The sequence below is a fragment of the Prenolepis imparis genome, unplaced genomic scaffold (genome assembly GCF_030444845.1).
Source record: "Prenolepis imparis isolate NDT839.2.m4 unplaced genomic scaffold, iyPreImpa1.0 SCAF_3, whole genome shotgun sequence".
NCBI classification, from domain to species: domain Eukaryota; kingdom Metazoa; phylum Arthropoda; class Insecta; order Hymenoptera; family Formicidae; genus Prenolepis; species Prenolepis imparis.
Window position 1 is genome coordinate 11,737,856 of NW_028141161.1, and position 25,296 is coordinate 11,763,151.

Here is a 25,296-nt window from a genome sequence, read left to right on the forward strand (position 1 = left end):
TGTGATAAATATTAATCTGCAGACAAATTCTCATAAAATTCTTTCCATACCATATTGTCCCACGATTATCATGATTTTCAGGATAAATTCTAAGAGAAAATTATCTCTGTGTACAATGTGTAAGCTTGAATATCTTAGGATGAACCGCGGAATAGTCATATAACAATGCATTCTTTGAGAAATATCTTTTATATTTATATATATTTGTATATATATAAAAAGAAAAGTAGATTTTTATTTAATTTTTATTTAATACTGTTGCTAAATGCTTATGTTATTTAATGAAGTATTAAGCTACACCGTTTTTATTATGATTATATTGGAAGTTGTTTATGTTATTAAGAAAAAAAAATATTAAGATATGTCAATTATATTCTTTGTAACCATGAAAGCTTTACCATGAAAAGAAAAATTGCTTATACATATAATTAGTTTTTTATATCTCATTTAATCGCATTTTCCGTTGTTTCTCAAAGTTTATAATTAATTTATAAACACATATATAAAATTTATACTTAACGGTTTATGTTAACAATATATTGTGAGACGTAATATTGAGTAGGTGTCACACATTGATTTCATAAGTCACGTTTCCGTTTCGAGCTCGTTTGTTGCACATTTACGAGTTGTACATGCATTTTAACGACTTCGCCGCAGCAACACGCAGCGACTAATCGCGCAAAACGATCGATCGACCTTACAAAGGTGACAAAGGCACGTGGAAACCGATACCTACACAACACCCTGGTTGGACACGCCTTGGAACGTGCCTAACCATAGAGAATCCTATTTTTTGTGCAACGACAATTGTTGAATTTTGCGTAGGTCTCGATCGTGCTCCCAAACAAGAAAGCAGGAAGAAAAGCCGACTCGATATGTAACCAAGTCGCTATATGAGATTATTTTCCTTTTTCTAGAGCAAGATTTAGTGCTAATCAAGGTATCGTTTACGACATGTGCGTGACACATAAATCCGATCTACGCAAAAATTATCGCCTTAATGAAATCGCGATGACAGCGCAGTTTTGCAGCCACGTATATCTATTAAAATGTGTTTTTCTGAATAATGTATATATGTATGATTTGTTAACGGTGCAGTTACAGAGCAAAATATTTTGCAGTGAAATTTGCCTTTAAAAACATTTCATGTGCATTATATGATAATACTCTTCTAAAGCTATTTAAATATTTATAATTCCCAATCTTGAAAAAACATGCAGGATATCTCTTTGAAACTACTCAGTGTATGTATGATAATATAATTGTAATAATAGGAAAATTAACATCGATAATTATTTATAAATTCGTTCTTCTATTTACCAGTCATGTATACAGAATGTCTTGGCGATGTGTTCTAATTTCTATAATATGCAGAAATGTTATTACGTGTGGGCTATGAATTTCTGTATCAGTTTTCTTTGACAATTAAAAAACAGACATATTTAACTTGATAAATGGTCGATATTCAATCAATTTCGAGTACTTGATCTACTATTACGATCTGTCAGTCAAGAGAAATCGCGATTTTATATCTCAGAAGAAAAAGACCTAATAACCAACATTCGATTAATTTTATATCTTCGTTCTTCATCTAATCCCATACTTTTATCCAATTTGTTGCATTAATTTTCAGTATTGGACATCAATTTATATATCTGCTATGCGTGTAAATATCGCGAATAATTTTTGAATGAAGAAGATATTTATAATTCTTTATATATCGAGAAAGAGGCATGATCAGTTTTCTTGTGTCAGTTTCCTTCATTATAATCGTCAATCATACGACTTTCATTAATGAATAATAGCTGTTAATGGTTCCTCATTTGTTAGCTTTAACCCTAGTCTTCACTGATACATAAAGAATTCCTGATCTTTATGGAGTGATTAAATCGTAACAATGTTTGATGAATTATCAAACGCGAATATTCTTTTTCGATAATCGCGATACAATATTATGAGATATACGCGATATTATTAAGCATGATTAATATTAGGGGCTAAACTGTGAAAATAAATGATTTGTCAGAATGATGGATAGAAAGTCACAAATATGATTTTTATCTAATTATAATCAGTTCTTATTGTAACGAGGGTGTAACATTAGAAAGGATCCATACTCAAGAGTAGTCTTATATTTTTACGCGTCTTACGAGAAAAGGCTACTTAGAAAGCCGTTAAGTCGATAGAATTTCCAAGCTACTTTCCTGTGTAGTCACTTCATGATTTCGCTGTCACTTGAGATTTATCGATCGCCTAAGTACACGCAATGGAGGACTCACGCACTAATATGAACATTATTTAGTACATCTACAAAGAGCCATCGATATCCGATTGAGAAAGCGCGCTCCTTCAAAGATCTTCAAGTGAATTTAATTACGCATGTACAATCCAATTGTTCGATTATGTACATGTTGATGTATAGATTTTGTTAACATCTCAGCGTTACTTTTTACAAAAAGAAAATTTCTTTAAAAAATTTCAGGATTATTAAAATACCTGATTATTTAATTTAACGATTCATTTGCGATGTAATTATAAATAATTTTTCTTCTTTTGATTAGTTTTAGTTAATTTTTGTAAATAACATTTATTAATAATACATTTAATAATTCGATAGAAATTTAAATGGAATTGGAATTTTATGCAGTTTTTTTTTTTTACAGTGCAGTATATAATTACATAGCTGCATAGTTTATTTTCTATCTTTATTTTCTTCGCTTTCTTCAAATTTTTAATTTCTCAAAATTTTTCTTTAATTGTTTATCTAATACTTTGCTAGTTGCATATTCTCCTATTTATATAAGACGGACTTTTGGTCTTGATCTCAGCGAGTTAATTTTCCCATGCTTATATTACTGTAATTATAATTCGCGTTAATTATTCTAATTAAGTGATAATTAAAGCTCTTAATGTGTAAACTCTGTGTAATCAACTGTGTACTCACATGTATTCACACATGACGATATATTATTATATATATTTAACTACAATGTGTTTATATGTATATATAACGTTATATATACATATAACGAGCAAGAAACATCTGAAAAGGAAGAACTAGTCCGGATTATTTCCAGAGTCGTTCTAGTTCCACGACTGACAAGTTTTTAGATTAGATACATATGGCTTCGTTTTCTAACGAATGAATTTCTCTAGTTAATAATTGTATTTTCACCTTGACTGCTGTTTTTATCGCGGGTCGCCACGCATTAAATCTCCTCTCTTGATTTTTCGCGCAAATTTATATATTGTAAAATAGCAGTATCTTACATTTCTTCGACATTTCAATTGCATATATTAGCGCAGCTATTTTCTTTTTACACACGTGACGTTGGAACATGCCATATTTATAAGAATTATGGCAACACATACATCATCCATTAGAACTAAATCTCCTTTCATCTTTTAGAATTAGAATTTCTATTTCTATTTTTCTAAAACGTTACGTGCTTTTATCTTTTCTTTCACATAGTATAATTTTGTCTGTGTAGTTTGCATTATAATAATGCTGTAATACACGTAATATACATGTATACGTATGTATACAATACATGTATAATTGCGTTACGTAACAATACTCTATGAATGACTTCTGAATCAGGAAGCGTTATTATTAATCCATTGAAGAAATGCTTTGTTGTACTATTTTGCCTACCTACTTAAATTGATTGTAACTTGTGAATGAAATCTACAACACTTGCAGCGTTAAAGCTACCAGTCTATGCGAAAAATATTATGTTATAGGCGTTGACAGTAACATGCCCACACATTTGTAGGCATGCTAGGCATTTGCTATGTAAGTTGCTCGACAATTCAGGACAAGAAACGCAAGATTATTTCCATGATTGAATTAATATTAATTGAATCAAATGACATATAGTAACATAACTTTTTTCGTTGTTTAGAAAACTATAGATCTGATGAATAATCGATAAATAATTCGTCACTTTTCTATGAATGCGTAATCATTTCAGCTTCAAGTAAAAAAATCAAATTTATATCGAAACTAGATCAGCGCGTGATAAGAAATAGTTATATGAATGAGAGAAAGAGAGAGAATCTAAGTAAATTAATACGATGGTTCGAAAAAAGATACATTAGAAATTAAAACAGACATAATCATAATATATTGCAATAATGAAGAACATGAATCATCGTGCAAGTAAAATATAAAAGATAAAAAAGTATAGGTATATAATTCATAAAATTACATATATATATAATTTTTCCAATTATATATTTTTTTTATCTTTTATTATTTTACATATTTCATCTTTGCCTGTTTTAATTTCTGATGATTATTTTGCTGAACCGATTACCATCGCGTTAGTTTACCTAGATTCTCTATTGCATTCGAGATCAACGTTTGCGAGTTGCAGCTTGAACAGACAGTAGACAGGATTGCGGTTTCTCAGTGGCAAACTCGTCGTTCTCGCAAACCGGCTCTGCTCATTGATCGATGTTCGCCAGACCGTGAAACGATCTCGACGAGGCTTTTACCTCGGCTTTTATTCGCGGTGACATCGCCTCTCCGTCTGAGGGTTTGTCCACAATGCGCCATTCGTTCCGATTAAATGCACACGCGATAAGTCGATTGTTTGAAGCCATTGTCATAATTGAGATATAATCATATATTTTATCGGAAGAGCGCGGAAGTTGATTTTTCCGTTGTTGCGTGGTGCATAAATATAATGCACTCTGCAAGTGACTCTATTGTTCGAACAATAGCTTAAAATGTTAATTACGATAAGCAGGTTTTGACTTTCCGATTGCGTGTCACATATACAGATAGCAAGAATACTTTTGTTAAATTATAAATAATTTTTTATTGAATTTTTTAATTGGTTAATTGTTTGATTCAATGAAAAAGAGAATATGCGTGCCGATTAAAATGTGAAAAAATTAGAATATTGAAACTAATTTTATAGATTAATTTATATTATGTGACATTATATAATTTATTACTGATATATGTTTTGCTTACACTGATTTACTGACACGCTGAATATACTGATTTTGTGGATTTTTAAGGGTAGTTGCATCTTTAATCTTTCTCAGTCTTTAATCACAATCGGTCAATCGATTTATATTATGTGTGTGTAAGTTGGCGTCTCATTTTGTGGAAACTCATAAATAAATAAGAGTTCTGGCTTTATTTACAATAGTTCTAGAGTTCCTGATAGTTTAAACAAATAGTTCTGGCCATTAAAGCAAAAAAATCGATTCGGACAAACTGAGACGCCAAGTTCACGCAGCGTCTCACTTTGTCCTACGGCGTTTTCCTTATCAGTAATTATCAGAAATGAAAAGATCTATAGTTCTACATGAGTTCTAAGAAGAATTCTACCTTTTAAAAGCAAAAAATACTAATTAAACAAAAATAAAGACAACCGGAGACCAATATCTATAGATGTCGAGGTGAGACGCCAGTCGATTTTCAATAGTTCTGCTTCATTTAAAGCAGTTCTCATATAGTTCTGGGCATGTACATTGCCTTTCCAAAGAGTTCTGATAATTAAAACAATTAGAAATTTTTTAAACTAATTATTTTGACCGAAAAATGCATTTTTTCGACTTTAAAGGTGAGACGCCAGTCGATTTTCAAGAGTTCTGCTTCATTTAAAGCAGTTCTCATATAGTTCTGGGCATGTACATTACATTTCTAAAGAGTTCTGATAATCTAAACACATAGAAATTTTTTTAACTAATTATTTTGACCGAAAAATGCATATTTTCGAGTCCAAAGGTGAGACGCCAGTCGATTTTCAAGAGTTTAAGTCTTTAAAGTCGAAAAAATGCATTTTTCGGTCAAAATAATTAGTTAAAAAAATTTCTAAGTGATTTATTTATCAGAACTCTTTGGAAATGTAATGTACATGCCCATAACTATATGAGAACTGCTTTAGAATAAGCAGAACTCTTGAAAATCGACTGGCGTCTCACCTTTAGACTCGAAAATATGCATTTTCGGGCAAAATAATCGTTTAACAAATTTTTTAATTGTTTTAATTATCAGAACTCTTTAGAAATGTATTGTACATGTCAGAAACTATACGAGAACTGCTTTAGAATAAGCAGAACTCTCGAAAATCGACTGGCATCTCACCTCGACATCTATAGCTATTGGTATCCGGTTGTCTTTATTTTTGTTTAATTAGTGTTTTTTGCTTTTAAAAGATAGAACTCTTCTTAGAACTCATGTAGAACTATAGATCTTTTCATTTCTGATAATTACTGATAAGGAAAACGCCGTAGGACAAAGTGAGACGCTGCGTGAACTTGGCGTCTCAGTTTGTCCGATTCGATTTTTTTGCTTTAATGGCCAGAATTATTTGTTTAAACTATCAGGAACTCTAGAACTATTGTAAATAAAGCCAGAACTCTTATTTATTTATGAGTTTCCACAAAATGAGACGCCAACTTCACACACACTTATATTATATTTAAAAAACTCTTTCGACACACAACGCTTAATTGCGCGAGTGTTGATACTTTCTAATTATACATATATAGTTATATAAAAACCATTAACTAGCCGGTATTACTAGTACGCGGTTTTCCACGTCAAGTTCGACTTTCAGTGTGACATCGGAAATGTATTACCAGCCACAGTCATGCATAAGCCGTCAAATCGTGTTAGTTCATGAGAAGATTTATATTACTGCGATATGAAAGAAATATTTTACAAATTCCAATTCCTGTGAGCGCAATAAATCTTTTAATATTGAATATAAATAAATCTTTTTTGTGGTACAACGCGTTAATTTCACCTGATAAAACGTGGAACTAATTTTTGTTTTTCAAAGATTGAATTAGCAAATAAGCACACGATCACTTGACTATACTAGAATTCTACTTGTACTAGAATCATTATTGTCAACATTGACAGCGATCAAGCTGCGATGTGACAGAGAGACGTTAGCTCGGTCCGCTGTGTTCTCGAATTAATTCCAGATATTGAATATGCATGTCAACACCAACAACATTCCAAGCATATATATACAGGCATCAATAAATGTCGTATGCTTCGTGCCTCTTAATCCTACGCTTGCCATAGATAATTCCGGATTGAATAGCACGTTAAAGTATGTTTGATAGAAGCGAGGATACAACATCAATCAATGCAGTATCAATAAAATATGCTGAAACGTTTGATCAATTACTTGATCATACTTATTTCTATCGCTAAACGCAATGAATGGCAAATTCGATACGACTTTATTTATTCTACAATTATTGCAATTTATAGAAATATGTATAGAATTTATTCGAATTCTTGAAATAAAATATCTTTTTGCTTAGGACATTTTGTACTTGCGCGATATTTCAATTTTTATTTTCATTATATATCGGTATTTTGTATACTTTATCGTTTTATCGTTTGAACAAAACGTAAAAGAACTTGGGTGTTTTTACAAATCAAAAGGAACAACATGAAATAGCCGCAACGATACAGTTCTCTGGATTTTTTTAAAAGACAGAACAAGTGATGTAGACACTTCCAGTCATGGTTTTTCAACGGCTTTGATGATGAGAAATTCGTAATATCACGGATGTACGTGTGATGTTTTATCTAATATCATCATAAAAGTGACTACGAGAAACTTTAGGCACGTGAAAGTGCGAGAAATGGTGAACAAGCCTGAAAGAAGAATTACAACGACAAGACGAGGCAAGGCAATGGTGAAGTCGTGGTGTCACATCACTTCGTGGTGTGAAGTAACGTGTGTGCCTGAGCCTAAAGTCATGGCCAAAAGTATCGTCAAGAACAACGATGGAGGATGTCCCTTGCATTGGGTTGACAATCCCACCGGGCAATCCAGACATCTTCTTCGAGTGGTTGTCTTTTATTTAACCATATTGGCGACATTGTGGTGCATCCCTACCTGTCTCTATCATCGGTGAGAAAGCGGGATGTTTTCGTTAGCCCCGGGCTTCTTCTAAAATGTTGACAAATGTTGGTTCAACAATCATTGCTTATTTTGGAAATTAATTTTTCTAGAAAAAATGCAATCTTAAAATTTTTTTTATAAGCTTTTGCTCTCGAATTACATATTGGATGGAAAACACAGAAGTCTTTATTTAAGAAAATTTATCAAAACTGTAATCTGCATATATATATATATATATATATATATATATATATAAAATCTTTTTTATAGCCCTAGAAAAAATTGTATATAATGCAGGATGACTTAAATATATATTTACATAAAAAATTTACATACGATATATTTTAAAAACCAACCATATAAAATTGGTTGCAGCAGTTACATGTTTTCCATATTTATAAATAATTACACTATGTTCACATATGCACATATTTTTTCGATGTCAATTTTCATTATTGTATTTCATATTTTCAATATACATGATACTGAAAAATTCTATGCATCTGCAAGTAATCATCGCACATTCTGTTTCAGTATTCTAAAGAGTCACATTTGTTATTTGCTGTTATATATGTATATGTAATATATTAATTTTTTTAATAACAGATGCTATGTAATATTATTCTTTTTTGAATGGCGAATTTTTTCACATAATTAATTTTACATACATCTTAGAGATAATAATTGAAAAATAATTGAGATAAATATCTTACGATGCGTACAATTTATTTATTTAAATTAATCAATTATTATAATAATGAGAAAAGCATAAGAAATATATAAACTTATACAGATTTGTTTATTCTTTCCGAATCATTAATTTTTCAATTGAAAAAGAATAATTGAAGAATTATTCAATGATAAAATTATATAATTTATTAAATCCTGCCACGCGGATCTTGTATATAAAAAATATATTAAGATAGGCTAGAGGTGATATTTAATAGACAAACCATTTTGCAAAATTTTAAATTAAATAGATTATTAAGATATATAATAAAAGAGAAGTATTAAAAAATATTAAACGTTATAATATTTTATGATACGTTTTTTTATAAAGCAATATCACATTATTTGACAATAGAGCACGATTTATATAGTGAGACATTAACGTAATTCGATGTTTGTCGTATTCGCAGGATCTCCGAGACCGGCCAGGCGGTAGTGTTGACGTTGGTGGACACTGCGACAGCAGAGTTGCAGAATCTGGCCGAACCGAAGATCGACCGCGAATTTTCCACGAGGACATCCATCAAGAATTCCTCGATATTGAACGATAATCAAGTCAAACAGTCTGAGCACATAAAAGAGATCGTTGTGCCGACGACGCAGATCCATCCACCGCTAGTTGTCGACGAAACGACGACGACGACGACGACGGAGCGGCCGAATGACACGGATGCCCTCGAAGACGGCGAAGTACTTCTGCTGAAAAAGAGAGTCGAGGAGGCGCCGGAGGTCGTGGTGATCGTTAGAGCAGAGCAGAAAGTTAACACGGACGAGTTGGAGCTGAGAGTCGAGGAAGAGGTTGGCCAAGTTCAGATGTCCGAGGAGTTGTCCTCGAAAGTTGACGACACATTTACTACGGCACCGGAATTAAACGATACAGCGGCTAGAGCACAATTGATCGGTGGTAATAGAGATGAAACTGCAGCGGTGATCTTAGACGGGCTCGTTACTTCAGGTCCTTCCGATCCGCATGAGGATATACCATCCTTCAGTGAATGGGCACAGAAGCGTTTGGAAGAAGCCGAGAAGAAAAAAAGTGAGTATTTTTTTTATTATTAAAAAAATATTTAAAAGTTACATTTGTTATAAGGAAAAGATAACGATTATTGCATTAAATTAGATGCAATTACATATTTTATTTATGATCATTATTTTATTTTACAGCTCATCCAAATGCTTCCGTGCAGACTCCGGGTGGTCCAGGACGAGGCGTAAGCGGCATGAAGATTCGTTCTAAGAATTACGCCTCTCCCGACTGCGGCGCCAAAATCGTGGCAGCCAATCCCGAAGCAAGCAGTGCCAAAAACGTTTTGGTGTCCACGCGGGACGAGTACATGCTGAACGCCTGTACATCGCGCGTTTGGTTCGTCGTTGAGCTCTGCGAAGCGATCCAGGCGAAAAAGATCGAGCTGGCAAATTTTGAGCTCTTCAGTTCGTCGCCGAAAGATTTCTCCGTCTACGTGAGCGATCGTTTTCCTACTAAAGATTGGAGTCCAGTCGGTCAGTTCACCGCCAAAGACGTGAAGGACATTCAGAGCTTCGCTCTGCATCCCCACTTCTTTGGTAAATTCATCAAGGTTGAGCTACAATCGCACTATGGCTCGGAACATTTCTGTCCCGTCTCGTTGTTTCGCGCTTACGGTACCAGCGAGTTCGAAGTGCTGGAAACCGAGACGGAGAATCAGATTCTACAAGAGACGAGCAGAGAAGACGACGACGAGGAGGATAGCGACGAGGAGGAATTGTTAGATAGTGAAGGTGGTGATCCACCAAGAAATCTTTTCGGCAGTGCACGCGATGCTGTATTAAATATTGTGAAAAAGGCCGCAGAGGTTTTAGTGAAGTCCAGCGATCTCACCGGAAACAACATCACGGAGATTCAGCAGAGTATCGATGACGGTAATATTTTGGACCACTCATACACGAGCTGCACGACGCCCAGATACACGATTCTCTGCGGCAATTGCACCGATCAAAAGTTTGCCAGTGTTTTTCAGCTAGTCAGTTGCAGAGATCGACAGTTGAACGATTTGCTTAAGATCGATTGGATGAATAGAACTCTGAGACGTGGAAGATTATGTGGTTTTCACAGTATAGAAATCGAATCGTCTTGGCGAAAAAAAGAGGAAGAAATAAATTACGACATGACGCGTTTCAATTTGGCGGAAGATCTTCAAGCGATTTTTTTAGCTTCCGTCTTTAAACCCGAATACATTGTGGCATTGTGTAATGTTCTGGCAACAAGAGAGCGTAAGGTCGTGATGAACACGAGTTACGAGATTCCCGCGAACAGTTCCGAGGATGCTGCCAGAGAGGCTATTCTATCCACTAAGATTACCGATCATAATGGTGAGGCCATTCCTCAAGCATCTGTTACGTGTACTTTAGATTCGAATCCTGCTTGTAAATCTGCCGCATTCTCCGACAAGGAGTTCCGACAGCGTACGTTTGTTCAAGATATTAGCGAAGAAACCGAAGACAACTCTGCGTCCATAAAAACTTGCATGGATAATCTAGCATCACAGATCAAACCTACGAAGACACTCAGCAAGGAAGATATGAAGAAAGAATCGTCCGTACCGATCTTGGAACCCAGTAAGGAGCTCACAGAGGAAACGTTGCAGCCAGAAATACTGACGACTGTTCCGCCGCCGTCTAATCCGACGCCAACATTGAAAATCGTTGAAGAGCTGCCGGTTCTGGGAACTTCTGTCGAGATGACATCAAAAACTGTAACCAGCATTTTGTTGATGAACACACTTGACAATCAAGAAACTGGTAATACCCTTGTGTCTGATATGGAAAGTGCCGAGACTGTTACGCAAATGAAAGCAGACAAATCGGAAAATGGCGAGCAAGATGGAAAACAGATGAAAAATCTAGGCGAACAAGAAGTTCGATTATCGTCTCAAGATCATCTTACGTTGGATACATTACTTTTTGATTTGAAAGATTTGGAGGGTGACACTGTTAACATGCAGAATGGAGCATCTAGCTCTTCAATGACTCAGCCTACAGCAAGTGCTGCACCTCAGAAGGAGTCCGTCTTTCTTCGACTGTCCAACAGAATAAAGGTAAGAAAGAATATTCTTCAGGAATATTTAAAAAGATATTTATTACGAGATTATTTTAAAAGATATTGGAAAACTTGAGAAAAAAAAAGAAAAAAAAAGAAAGCACTATTATAATTTATTTATTAAAGCAGTTATATATTTATATGCATTTTTCAGACTTTGGAAAGGAATATGTCACTCAGTGGGCAATATCTGGAAGAGTTGAGTCGTCGTTACAAAAAGCAAGTCGAAGAAATGCAGCGTTCATTGGAACGTGCCGTAGCCGCTATGGGCGAGGAGTCTCGAAAGGGTGAGGAGCGCGAAGCGAAGAGAGTGGAAGAAATTACTACTTTAAGAGAAGAAATTGCTATACTCTCGAAATCAGTCGAAACTCTTCTTTATGATCGTGACAGCTGGCGCAGTCGAATATCCGCAATTGTTCAACATGCCTTGCTGATCTGTTTGGAAGTCATTGTTATTATTGTGATTCTCTCTTACTGTCGTAGAGGAGACTTCGAAGAGGAAGAGAAGCTTCAATCGAATACAAAGAAGGAAAACACGCGTCGAAAGAGTGCGGATAATTTTAGCTCTCATACCGCAGCGAAGAAGATGAAGAAACGACGACCTAGCGAAATTGCTTCTCACATTAGCGGCACGTATCACGAGTTGCTGATCGACGATCGATCCCATGAGACAAAGAAGGAGCGAAAAAAGAAACGTAAGAGGGAAATAATCTCTCCCGGAACTAGAGTAGGAATTAACCTCGACGCGAGGCAAGAAGCAATTCGTTACAAGAGTGTATTGAATGTGATCCCTGACGGCACGACATCGCCATCGAGAAGAACATCATCCATAGGGTCTCCACATTCTAAGGAGTCGCAGAATTTACTTGAGAAGAGGCCAGACTCTGCGCCCGAGGCTGCCATAAGTTGGTTCGACGATCAAACAGAGAGAGAACGAATCGTACAATCTGCATCGCCGAAAGATAAAATCTTCAAGATAGATCCAAATTCCGAATCTGTTCGTCAAGATGATGAATTCAGGGAATCCAATTCATCGTCAGCGCACAGATCTGTCGAAGGATCAGCCACGATCGAGCGGAAGATCGGGACATCGAAGAACGGCTCGTTTAGAACCAGTAGTATCCTTAAGGGCGCGAAATTAAGTTCGCCATCTTTCATGAAAACTGCTTTAGGTACGAGAAATAAAAGGAAGTCCTCCTCAAACTCCATCGAGAAGTGGGAATCCAGCCAGGATTCGGAGTATTCAAACGACAGGTCTTTTTCGTCCACTCCTACGGATTTAAAGACACTGTCACAAATCATCGACGGTAGCACCAATGGTGGATCCGCGAATGGCTTAATCGAGGAAAGCGATGAATCGAGGAGTAGTAACGTTACACCTACGTCTAGCAAAAAAGAGAAGAAAAGCACTGGTCTAAAAAAAATGGTAAGAAAGTTTTTTTGATTGAAATAGATCCGCACATAGACTGAACTGGAACATCGATCTTTGATCGAATTGCCATATAAACTGCAGATAGACTTTACTCGTTATCGCGTAATAGATTGATTTAATCAATCCATTTATCTGAATAATGTGAATAATTTAAACGAGGAATATGAGACTAAAATGAAAGCATGAGATAAGATTAAGCCGAAAAGTTTCACGAATTTAATTAAATATAAAATGGATACTTACATCCTATAAGAGGATCGAAGAATGAATGGAACTATGAATACTTTTCATATTTATATATGAATAAGTTTTTGCCTGAGCACGATTTTTACTTTATACTTACCGGTCTTACTTGTGTATGGATTAGAAAGCGGTGTTTATTATTTGAATTAATAATTAATGTTGAATTCTTTTCTTGCTCAAAGCTGCATAATTTTAGAGAATATAGCTTAATTTTGAAAGAGTGACAGATTTGAAATAGCTTACATAAAATTTTCAAGTACTACAAATTGTGGTAGAAAATTATTCACGTGACTGCTTAAGTTTCAAAAGTTTTCTCCATCGCTTACATCATTTACTATTGTAGCTGATTTCTCTTTTTTTTATTATTTTTTTCGATATTTTAAGAATAATATGCAGATTTACCGTCACTATAATCGATAAACAGTTTAGTGTAGAAAAAGAAAAACAAACCGAGATAGCAGAAAATATGTAACAATATATGAAAACAGAGACTGTAAATGAAAACAAATATGTCACATCACGTGTATTGTCCCATTACTTGGGAAGCACAATGTCGAATGTAGAAAAGAATATAAATATATATTGTCTTTCTTATTGGATAATCACGATGAATTATATTGTACGATACATATATTCCGTTGATTAATGGAGGGAAAGATAGAGATAAAATTATAATGTTTTATTAGTTTTTTAACATTGTGTTTCTAAAGTTCTTTGGCGTACACATAAATACATCGATAAATATTTTTTGTTTGTGTGATAATGCTCAGTTTCACGAATCACAATTAGTTGTGCTTTATTTATTAGCGATAATCGTATCATACGTAATCAGTTTGACGTATGCATTATTAGATACAAAGAAATATGTAGAAGTTTTCCACGAGGCATACTTTAACTGCGTTATTGTCACAAGCGTGAGATTACCCCACCGTTGCGAAAAATAAGTAAAATGATTTATGAACATAGATTATTTTATGTAAAATATATAATAGTGATTGATGATCGTAATCGATGCAACGGTATAGAGCTACAACGATATACATAGAAAATATTTCTACGTTTTTGTTTGAAATCGCATTCGAATTATTTAATTTTTATTTATTAATCATCGCCAGAGAGAAAGAGAGAGAGAGCGAGAAAGAGAAAGAATGAATAAATGAAATGATACGAGCAAATTCTTAGGATATTAGCAGTAATCACATTCATTATCACATAATCAAAGAGAATTAATTTTTGTTGTCAGTGATGTATATGAATATGAAAAATTGCAACAAATAATAGAAAATAAGATAAATCTAGAAAATCTCTCGACTTTTTTGTCAATGCCGATGAATTATAAAAAGGCAGTCACTGAATTATAAAGGCAGAAGAAATATTTATAATTAAGGTAATTTAATAAATTTAAATTAGTCATTTATAGTAATGCATCGAAGGACTTGGTTGATCAGAAAATTTTATATAATCGATTAATTAAATCAAATAATTAAAACTTGGCGTGTACACACTTAAAGAATCGTCTCGAAATTATTTTTACTTCGGTTTTTAATTTGTCGAGTTTTGGCATACTTTAGAAATGCAATATATTTCAAACAAGCGTTATAGTTAATTTGTATGTATGTATTTTGGATTACATCAAATTTAAAATTTTGATCTCTGCCTTGTATATATTGGTTCTTAGAGTTTTTATATTTTTACTGATATCTAGATCAATGTTTAAAATTTCAAAAAAATTTGAAAGGATTTGGCCGCAAATATTAGAAATAAGCTTAGCTTTTACGATAAACAAATTATCTAATTGCGGCATATGTACTGAAATTAATTGTTGCAGATTTTTCAGTTCTCTTTTATTAATTACAAAAATGTCACATTTTACAGATGACAACAATTTTTGTAATAAAAAACTGAGGGATACTGAAATCACGAAAAAGCTTGATTATTATTTTCGCTCAAATCTTCAATTATTATTGTTGATGACATACATTGCAATATTTACGCATGGAAAAGAATCTGGAGAAAAACATATTGAAACCTTCGGGTGTTTTCTGTTTGCTCGATATATCTTTCACATATGTTATTTATTTTGCTTTCTCGATAGTCTGCCGTTCTCGTCTTCCAATAATGTATTTAAGGTTTATTCTGTGTGTGAAAAAAGTAAAATTCTGTAGATATATACGTAGCGATTTCATATATATCATTCATTGTTTTTTTTTCTTCTAGAGTTTTTAGATTTATATTTACGAATTTAGTGCTAAATGTAGCCGTGTAATTTATTTAGATGGACATATAATTTAGCAATAATTAAAGCATTAATTAAATATACGGTTAATATTTAGCGCTAAATGTGTAAAATGTAATATACAGACGTTTCTTTGTCGATATATTAATTTAATTAAATATCTATTGTGAAGATATTTCGAAGATCAACAATGATTGTGCCAGCATTTTGTATTTGATAAAGAAATGCGCTGTGATAAAATCCTCCTGTGAGATTACAAAAAGACAGACAAATATAAAGAAATATATAGAAAAGGAGAAAGGAAAAGAATACAAAATGGAAAAGTAAAACAAGGAGGAATAAATGAATCTATTGTAGAATGACTTAAATTTTAATTACGTAAAACGTGTCCTATTACTTAACGTGCATTTAGATATTATAAATATATTTATCAGTATACTGATAAATGTGAAACATATATATGATATGATATGCTTGGATAATGCTCGAACTTTTTTGTGAGCTCTTACAATAGTAAATATATTTTCTATGTGTAAGTTATTATTACGCACGTAACATTAATCTAGTGATTATTTATATGATATGATATTCAGAAAAATATTTTAATAATTGTATCATAATTTCCGTTATTGAATGGAATTCTCATTGTCATAATAATAATTGCGAGTTTTATATAACTTTTACGATGTGAATGTGGATGAAATAATTAGCGAAAATGCGAAACTTCTTTCCAAAAAGAGAATTATTTTTCTTGTCAGCATGATATATATTTATTCTTCTTTCTAATTTAATAAAAAAAAGTACGCAATCTAATATACATATGTTACTTAAAACTATCTACATTATCAAGAAATATATTTATATATTGATAATAGTAAAATTGCAACATTAAATTTTTAATATAATAAGATAATAAGATGCGTACTTTAATATTAGACAATAGAATTAATTTAAGCACTTTCTCAATTTTTTACATATTTTTTATTTATGCATTATATATTAAAAGTATTTAAAAATATTTAGTACAATTAATTTTATATTTCTCCAACAAAATAATTAACACTTAAATATCACGATGAAACGGTATATATCGTTTATTAACAATTAAAAAAATTTACATAATATATTTTGCGTTTACGTCTTATTTGTATATATTGTTAGTTTATGCCAAGAATTATATATTTATGTTTTCATATATATAATTTAATCAATAAGTATAATACTAATCGATAAGTGACAGCTTTTTATAGTTCTACTACATTACAAATCATATTGCTGGTAAAGTAAGAGGAATTTAAAAAATCGAGCTGTGTGCAGTTAGCTTGTGCTAGTCTATAACTGCGAAGTTTTCTATCAGTTATGTTATCATATAAGATATAAGATATTAATTTCCCTCAGAAAAAGAATCTGTAGCATATAATATGTGTTTCAACTTTTTTATTAATGTATGAATAATTAAAAATTTGATGTTTGAGCGGATTTTCAGATAGGAGTGTACAAGAAAATATGTAAATATATTTTAGAGCAGATAAAATTAATATCGCGCGGTAGCATATGTAATTAATTACACACACATACATGTAATGTAATTATTAAGGATATGTTCCTATATATAAAGTTTATATATATAAATTTAAAAAACTGAAAGTGTTTGTGTGTGTGTTAACTTCTCTATCTTTCTAAAATTTTGGTTCTGTAGAAAGATAGAGAATGTACATTAAACTTTATTATTCCCATCATTTGTAAAACAGTCACACACACACACATACAAATAATCTCGACATAACATCATTGATGTAATCTAAATGAACATTTAGTCGATCAGACTAATTTGTTTCGTATTTACATATTTAATATTAATTTATGATGGTTTATTGATATAATATTAATTGATGTGATTCAGACATAAAAAAAGAATAAATAAATTTTATTAGATTTATATCTTTTAATTGTATGTGATAAATACATCTCTTTTATATGTATATCAATGTGTCATGTACAAAATGAAAATTCATGAATATTTCTTTTTACTTATATACTTTTAAATATTTATTTGCTATATACACGTTCCTGTGTTTTAGGACAAATTAATAATATATATTAAAATAAATATTTGAATGAATACTATCAAATAATTTATTGTTATTATATATTAGGGAAAGATATATGAAAAGTGGAAAAGATATGTATATATATATGTGTGTGTGTGTGTGTCTCTGTGTGTGAGTGTGTGTGTGTGTAGAAAAGAAGAATATATACATATAAGATTGTTTGCTTATTGTTGAATGTTTAGTCGATTATTATTATGACTGTTATTTATGCGCCTGAATTTTAATTGCTTGTAATTAAACTGTACGTCTGTAAATACGGAAGTAATGCACGTTGCATATAATGAATTACTAGAAGAATAAAGTTGCCAAAAAATTCGTCATATATACATCATATGTGTAATTATGTACAATGACTTTTCCTTAACTTATGCCAATTTACATTATTTTTAGAGCCAACATGTAATAAATGCTATGTATTGAAAAAAATAACACTTTTGAGATATGGAAATATGAATGAATTAACTTATTGGATTTAAATTTATACCGATATTTATGTGAATATATTTAAATAAAGTTACTTTAATGAATTATATACATTATATATATGTATATTGAAAATATATTAATAAGATAAATATGTATGTCTTAAAAGATATATAAATATGTGATATATACAATTTAAAATGTTAAAATTGTATCTTTAATTTTATTTATTATGAAAAAAATACATTTATGTAATGATTAGGATTTCATTGATAAGTTTTCTAAAAGTGTAGAGACATTAAATGCTTCCTTGAAAGAAATTAATTTTCTCGCAGTCGCTTGCTTATTCAAGCTTATAGCGGCGAGTTCGAATTTGTTTTTCCATTCTTTTGAATCATGTTTCTCAACGGAGCACATAACGATCTCATTTACTTCATCTTCAATGGTATAATAAGCGAGCGATTGAAATACTGAGTTCAATTCATCCTTTGCTCTCTGTTTTAAATTCTTATCTCTACTAACCAGATTTAAGATAAAAAGACCGTCCTCCGTTAAGCATTTTGTAACTGTTTTTAATAATGATAATTCGAGAAATTGTTTAGGCGGACAACTCATTCCGACAGTAGTATCTTTATTATCGATATCAAAGAGTATTGCTTTATATTTTTTCTCACATGTCGCAGCATCTTTAAGAAATCGAATTCCATCCGCGATCTCGACTTTCATCCTATCATCAAGAATAAGATTGAAATATTCGGTAGCCATTTTTAGCATCGCATTGTCGATTTCAACTGCAGTAATTTTTAACTGGAAGAAAAGAAAAATTTCAATTTATGTTACAAAAAAGTTACACTCAGATCTCTCTCTTGCTTGTGCAGCGCAACACATATAATTTGACAATAAATCTGTTCATAAATTCTATTGCGAAGATACATACTTTGGGGAAGCAATGATGTAAAAACGTGCAAAGAGCACCACCCCCTAGTCCTATAATCATAATCTCTTGCTCTTCTTTTGTATCTATCACTGCATTTACACCAGCGCTCATATAAATGTGATGTTGACAAGCTAAAAATCCAGGATCGACAATTTTTTTCGTCTTACCACGTCTGGATTTTGCTATAAGTATATAATTGTGTTATTAGTTATATACTAATTGTAGAATTTTCGAATTTATTGCTAATCATAGTACCTTCTTTCAGTCTAGCTTCACTTTGAATAACATACGGATTATTCAAGAATATAATGCGTCTGAATTCGTGACCATCTTTCTCCACCTGTTCGACAACGAATGGTCCACTCATGTCGCTATTTCCTTCGTAACAAGTAGTTCGAGTTCCAACGTCGGAACCCAAAGACAAAAAAGGAATATCATTTTTACCAGACAAGCCGGCTGGTGCTAGATTGCGTACGCAATCTTGTAACTCAGTTTTCACTGCGTCCCAACTTTCAAATTTATGTTCTCTGCGTAAAGTAACTATCGCGAGTCTGTCACGTTGCGCGCTCTTCAGAACTTGCTGTCGTCCTTCCTTCGTACTGAACAGCCAGTCCATTTCTCTGTTAAATAAAAAAAGAATGAGACAATATAATTTACAGCCAATTGACAAGTTTACATTTGAAAATCGTCGAACGTACTTTCCCTGTGGAACAATGAAAGCCGCATACGTTTTCGTTCCGCGTGTACGTGGTTGATCGAGAATATAAACGGTATATCGTGGATGCTTATCACCCGGACGATGTAGATCTAATGATATTTCGCCCACATCAGCAACATTTCTCTTGTAAAGACTATTGCACACTAATGCCGATTGTTGTGCGGACAATATCGCGGATACCATATCATCCGTCGAAGATAATCGTTCAGGTGGACCATCGACCAGTGCTATTTCAAAAACCTATCGGGATTACAATCTAAAAATAAATTCGATAACTTGCTCACCCCTAAAGTTAAGATGACAATGTGACAAATTTTACTGCTTTCATTGCAATAACATACGGTCTGGGTTAATTTGACGAACTTTGTAGCAATGATCACAAAAATTGGCACCAAACTACCCTCCTCTAAACGCGCCTTTGATTCAGCTTCGTGGCATCGTGATATGCGGAACATGAAACCCAAAGCAGGAAAGTAAGATAAGAGTTTTCGTAGGATGTGCTCCTGTAGCAATGATATACAGATATATCTGCCACCATTTCGTAATACTCGTGTGATTTCCTAAAACATAAGTTTTATTTGTTAAAATAAAAATTATAAAATCTTCTCTTTTTTACAGTAATCAGAAACTTACTTTGAAATATTTATCAATTGTAGACATAGTTGTCTCTTTGGTATCTGGCATTAAAGCATCTAATGTACCTTTATCGAGAATTACACTGAATTTTTCATCAGGATACATTATTTTTGTGGCATCCATATGTTCATATATCAAGTTTGGCCTTGTACTACTATTTATATCACGCATTTGTTTGATAACAATATGTGATATATCGATATTAATGATATTCCTGTAAAAATCAATTTTAACATTTATTATAATGAAAAGTACTTACAATATAAATGTTAATTTATATGAATCAATTAATTTAACAAAAGATTATAATCATATATGTATATATATACATTGCAAAGAAAGTACATACAAGAAGATTTACCTGTAACCAACATCGTACAACGACATGCTTAGTGTAGAATTTCCACAACCAACAATCAAAATATCATCCTTTATTTTTATATATTTTACAAGTATTTCACATAATTCTGGATATTCACCATACCTGCAGCCAGACAGAAATAATCAGAATGTAACAAGTAATAATTATAGCCAAAGAATTGTTCATCTAATGATAGAGTCTCATACCATTCAAACACCTTTTTGCCACGTTTTTTGAAGAATGTGTTCCAATAATCCGCATGACTAAATTCTTCGTGTGTTTTTGGTAAGAGATTCATGTTTTACATTAACAATTAACGCAATATCCCTTGTGTTTAAACGTAAAAGTGCAATGTGTGTTCGAGATTATATTTTAATATTACATAAATTAAATTCTAATATATAGTATATATTATTACACCTTACAACTTTGAATATACAAAGAAGTGGCTATAAAATAAAGCATACTGTTAATTTCCACAAATTTGCAAACTGTCACATATATTTTTCACAAATTTATCAATTTGTTTTGGCTTTTTGGAGACATATCGTGTGTTTCATAACCATAAAATGAAGAACGATGACACTGGCCGTCTTGATTGTACCGACTGAATAATTATCCACAGAGCATATAATTTGTACCTCCGCTAGATGGCTCTGCATTGTTAAGAAAGCGCGCGCTTCCGGTTCCCCCCATAATGGCGTCTGGACGAGTGTCGAGAGGGGGATCGAATCTCCGTTAATCTCTTCATCAAGTGTAAGTTTTACATTTATTATTACGAAATATTGTCCATAGCTTAATATTTCTTTATAATCTTTGTATATTTTATAAATATCATCTCGAAAATGATTATATTTTCTCAGTAGGTGACGCGACACAAGATGAGACGCGAAGTTTGCGGCAAATTTTATGGCAACAACAGAAATGGATCGAAATGGATCGAAATGGATCACATCAAAGTAAGTTGTTATAATATTTACATCATTAAACGGGATTGTGCCCAGTCCCGTGTATTTTTCGTACGAATGATAGCTTCGTGTGTATATATACATATGTATGTGTGCGCGCGTGTATGTGTATATATACATATATATATATACATACATATATATACATACATATATATATATATATATATATACTTATATCTAATCAAGATATCTAATGAAAAATAATCAAAATATTTTACAAATAGCTACTTGTGAATTATATGCGCGTTTATGCATAAAATATATAATAATCTACATTTTAGGGCCACTTCGACCAGCTCTGATTTAATCGTCGATTAAAGTTAATCAGAGCTGGTCGAAGTGGCCCTAAATGTAGATTATTATATATTTTTTGCATAAACGCGCATATAATTCACAAGTAGCTATTTGTAAAATATTTTGATTATTTTTCATTAGATATCTTGATTAGAAATAAATTTAATTTATCAGTCTGCGATTTCATTGTATCATATCGAAATTTAATAAGAAATAACGCTAATTTTATTTAACTTAACCACTTATTCAACCTTTTTTGGCTCTTATTATTACTTTCACCACCATGTTAGTCGAATCTACCTGATATCCAGTCGTTCTTGCGACAGATCGTGATGCGATTTGTAAGAGTAGCATATCTTTCTCTCTCAACAGTGGTGAAAGCGTCAATCTTTCAGATATTATTTGGTATATCATGATCTTTTGAGATTTCAGAATTTCGATAATATGTGAAGTCTAAGAAAATTACAATATATATATATATATACACACACGAAAAAAAGAACAAGCGATTTTTGTGTGAATGCATATTATACACATGTATACAACAAATAATGCACATTTAATATTATCGGAATTGTATTAAATGACAAACAAATATTTTTCACATTGTATATATAATATTTGAAATGCAATTATTTTTTCTTAAAGATATATACTCGAAAGAGAGAATAAGCGATGTTTGTGTTGAATGCATATTATACATGTGTAATAAATACACATTTAATATTATCGGGGGGAAAATTGATCGGAATTTATTAAATAATAAACAAATATTATATATATATATATATATATATATATATATAATATTTGAAATGCAAATATTTATTCTTAAAGAAAGTAATGCGATTATTATGTAATGTGTATATCAGACACATTATTCTTTTATTTATTAAACATTATCTTGTCAGCGCAGCTGGCTTATTTATTTATATATTTATATATATATTATATTGCCACGCATATGATATGAGAAAGCTTATAATCTTTATATGTATATGTAACACATCTTTCTTATATAATTATCCAACGCGATTTTTACTTACAATTAGAACATTCTATCGAATTAAAAATGTTACGCATCACGCGAATTTCTCCCGAGCGTATTAAAAGAGCGATGTGCACGAACAAAAAAGTGTAATATCTATACGGAAAAAAGAACAATATTTCTTTGGGGGGGAAAAAAAACGGAAAAAGTAGGACTTTTTATCGTTATCTGCATCGGTCGTACTCGATAATTTTTCCGCTATGACAGACGCGCGCAAACGCATTTCCCACGCAAAAGACATAACAATGCATATATCGTCGTTTCAGCTTTTATATCGAAATAACTCGATCATATAAGTCTTCCTCGGACACGTGTACGCATACCACACGAGCGCTCTTTGCTAATGTGGTCGACGACGTGCGATAAAACGATGCCGCCGCGTACATAGTCGTCTTCGTCATCGTACCTGAAAAGCGTTTGTGAAACATTAAAAGCCGCGATATGCGACGTTGTCGCCTAATGACGCCCCTCGAGACTCTGGCAACGATAATTATTGCGCGACGGCTTTATTGACGGTACACCGGAGAATACACTTTCCTCGTTTCTTGCCACGTGGTGTATGTTATAATTCTGCGCGATACGACGACGTCACTTTGTTAATGTCGCACCGGGAATACGCGATAATACGCGCGACGAGGACGATGGTTCAATAGAAGAATTGCTCGTTTACATCGCGTATTATAATCTAGTATTTAGATATATTCTTAATATTTAGATATATCAATATATCGTGTTTATAATATCCGGCTTGCCTTTCAATTTTAAAATTTTTATATAATAATATTAGTTTCAATTTTTCATATTTTGTTTGTCCTCACCATCCTCCAATATCATACACTGTTTAATTGGATATAAAGTTATACCTTATGAAGTTTTTCAATACATTTGCATTTATATAAAAAAGAATGACATTTTTATATCAAGTTTGTTTAAACTTGATTAATATTTATTGACAGAAATCAGCTGATAACTGTCAAAAATATTAATCGAGTTTAAGGAATTATAACATATTATTTCAACATATTATATTATTTTAATTTTTATAACATATTCTAATTTTAAAAATTAATTAGCAAATTAACGCTTTAATCAGCTGATTTCTGTCATAAAATATTAATAAAGCGTTAATTTGCTAATTAAATTTTAAAATAATAATATGTTGTTAATAATATGTTATAATGCCTTATCTGCGATTAATATTTTTTGACAGAAATCAGCTGATAACTGTCAAAAATATTAATCGAGTTTAAAGAATTATAACATTTTATTTAAAACATATTATTATTTTAATTTTTATAATATATTATTATTTTGAAAATTAATTAACAAATTAACTCTTTAATCAGCTGATTTCTGTCAAAAAATATTAATAAGGTGTTAATTTGTTAATTAAATTTTAAAATAAAAATGTTATAAAAATAAAAATAGTAATATGTTTTAAATAATACGTTATAATTCCTTAAACTCGTTTAATATTTTTGACAGTTATCAGCTGATTTCTGTCAAAAAATATTAATCGCAGATAAGGCATTATAACATTATTTACAACATTATTATTTTACATTTTATAACATATTATTATTTTAAAGTTTAATTAGCAAATTAACGCTTTATTAATATTTTTTGACAGAAATCAGCTGATTAAAGCGTTAATTTGTTAATTAATTTTTAAAATAAGAATATGATATTATAAAAATTAAAATAATATAACAAATATATTTCATTTCTAGATTGAATATTGAGAAAAATTTATATATATGTATATATATTTAGCATTAATTCTGGATACCTATAAATAAAATAAAATAAAATAATATGTTTTAAATAAAATGTTATAGTACTTTAAACTCGATTAATATTTTTTGATAGAAATCAGTTGGGAGAGGACTGTCAAAAATATTAATCGAATTTAAAGTATTAAAACATTTTATTTAAAACATATTATTTTATTTTATTTTATTTTATTTATATCCAGAATTAATGTTAAGTACGAGACTATTAATATCACAGAAATATTGAGATATTTTCTATAACTATACAATTATAAGAAGGAATAAGAGCTCACTTCGTATTTATCGTATAAAAGTTTATATGGTTGGTATTGAAATTTTAATTACTCATAGTTTCTAAAAAATATGTCAATACAGTAAAAGAATTGTTGAAAGAGAGAATAATTATGTGTTATTTTT

The 25,296-nt window shown here is 31.6% G+C and overlaps 3 protein-coding genes across 6 annotated transcripts in view; 2 read left to right on the forward strand and 1 right to left on the reverse strand.

Moving 5' to 3' along the window:
- Positions 1–16,421, forward strand: part of LOC145934396 (SUN domain-containing ossification factor) — a 39,839-nt gene extending 23,418 nt beyond the window's left edge. For 2 of the 3 annotated variants that reach the window (XM_083034776.1, XM_083034777.1), the window contains exons 2-5: positions 7,427–7,901; positions 9,032–9,657; positions 9,786–11,695; positions 11,852–16,421. In XM_083034776.1, the coding sequence (XP_082890902.1) occupies positions 7,630–7,901; positions 9,032–9,657; positions 9,786–11,695; positions 11,852–13,141 (4,098 nt within the window). In that variant the 5' untranslated portion in view covers positions 7,427–7,629 and the 3' untranslated portion in view covers positions 13,142–16,421. The remainder of the gene's footprint in view (positions 1–7,426; positions 7,902–9,031; positions 9,658–9,785; positions 11,696–11,851) is intronic. The other variant, XM_083034775.1, reaches the window with a different exon arrangement.
- Positions 16,422–16,664: 243 nt separating this feature from the next.
- Positions 16,665–21,385, reverse strand: LOC145934397 (eEF1A lysine and N-terminal methyltransferase homolog). Its single transcript, XM_083034778.1, has 8 exons — positions 21,001–21,385; positions 20,795–20,917; positions 20,431–20,647; positions 20,139–20,357; positions 19,778–20,037; positions 19,335–19,699; positions 19,080–19,261; positions 16,665–18,949 (listed from the first exon to the last, which is right to left on the reverse strand). The coding sequence occupies exons 1-8, from the start codon at positions 21,090–21,092 to the stop codon at positions 18,401–18,403; spliced, it is 2,007 nt and encodes a 668-aa protein (XP_082890904.1). The 5' UTR covers positions 21,093–21,385; the 3' UTR covers positions 16,665–18,400.
- Positions 21,386–21,515: 130 nt separating this feature from the next.
- LOC145933923 (uncharacterized) overlaps positions 21,516–25,296 on the forward strand; it is a 142,974-nt gene continuing 139,193 nt past the window's right edge. For both annotated transcript variants that reach the window (XM_083033981.1, XM_083033982.1), the window contains exons 1-2: positions 21,516–21,550; positions 21,658–21,753. The gene's annotated coding sequence lies outside the window, so the exon portion shown is untranslated. The remainder of the gene's footprint in view (positions 21,551–21,657; positions 21,754–25,296) is intronic.

Bases quoted from the DNA above. Each gene is read 5' to 3' on its own strand.
- LOC145934397 (XM_083034778.1), bottom strand. From the start codon at position 21,092: ATGAATCTCTTACCAAAAACACACGAAGAATTTAGTCATGCGGATTAT. The intron at 20,918-21,000 runs GTATGAGACTCT...GTCTGGCTGCAG, and splicing joins GGCAAAAAGGTGTTTGAATG to GTATGGTGAATATCCAGAAT. The intron at 20,648-20,794 runs GTAAATCTTCTT...TGATTTTTACAG, and splicing joins TTGTACGATGTTGGTTACAG to GAATATCATTAATATCGATA.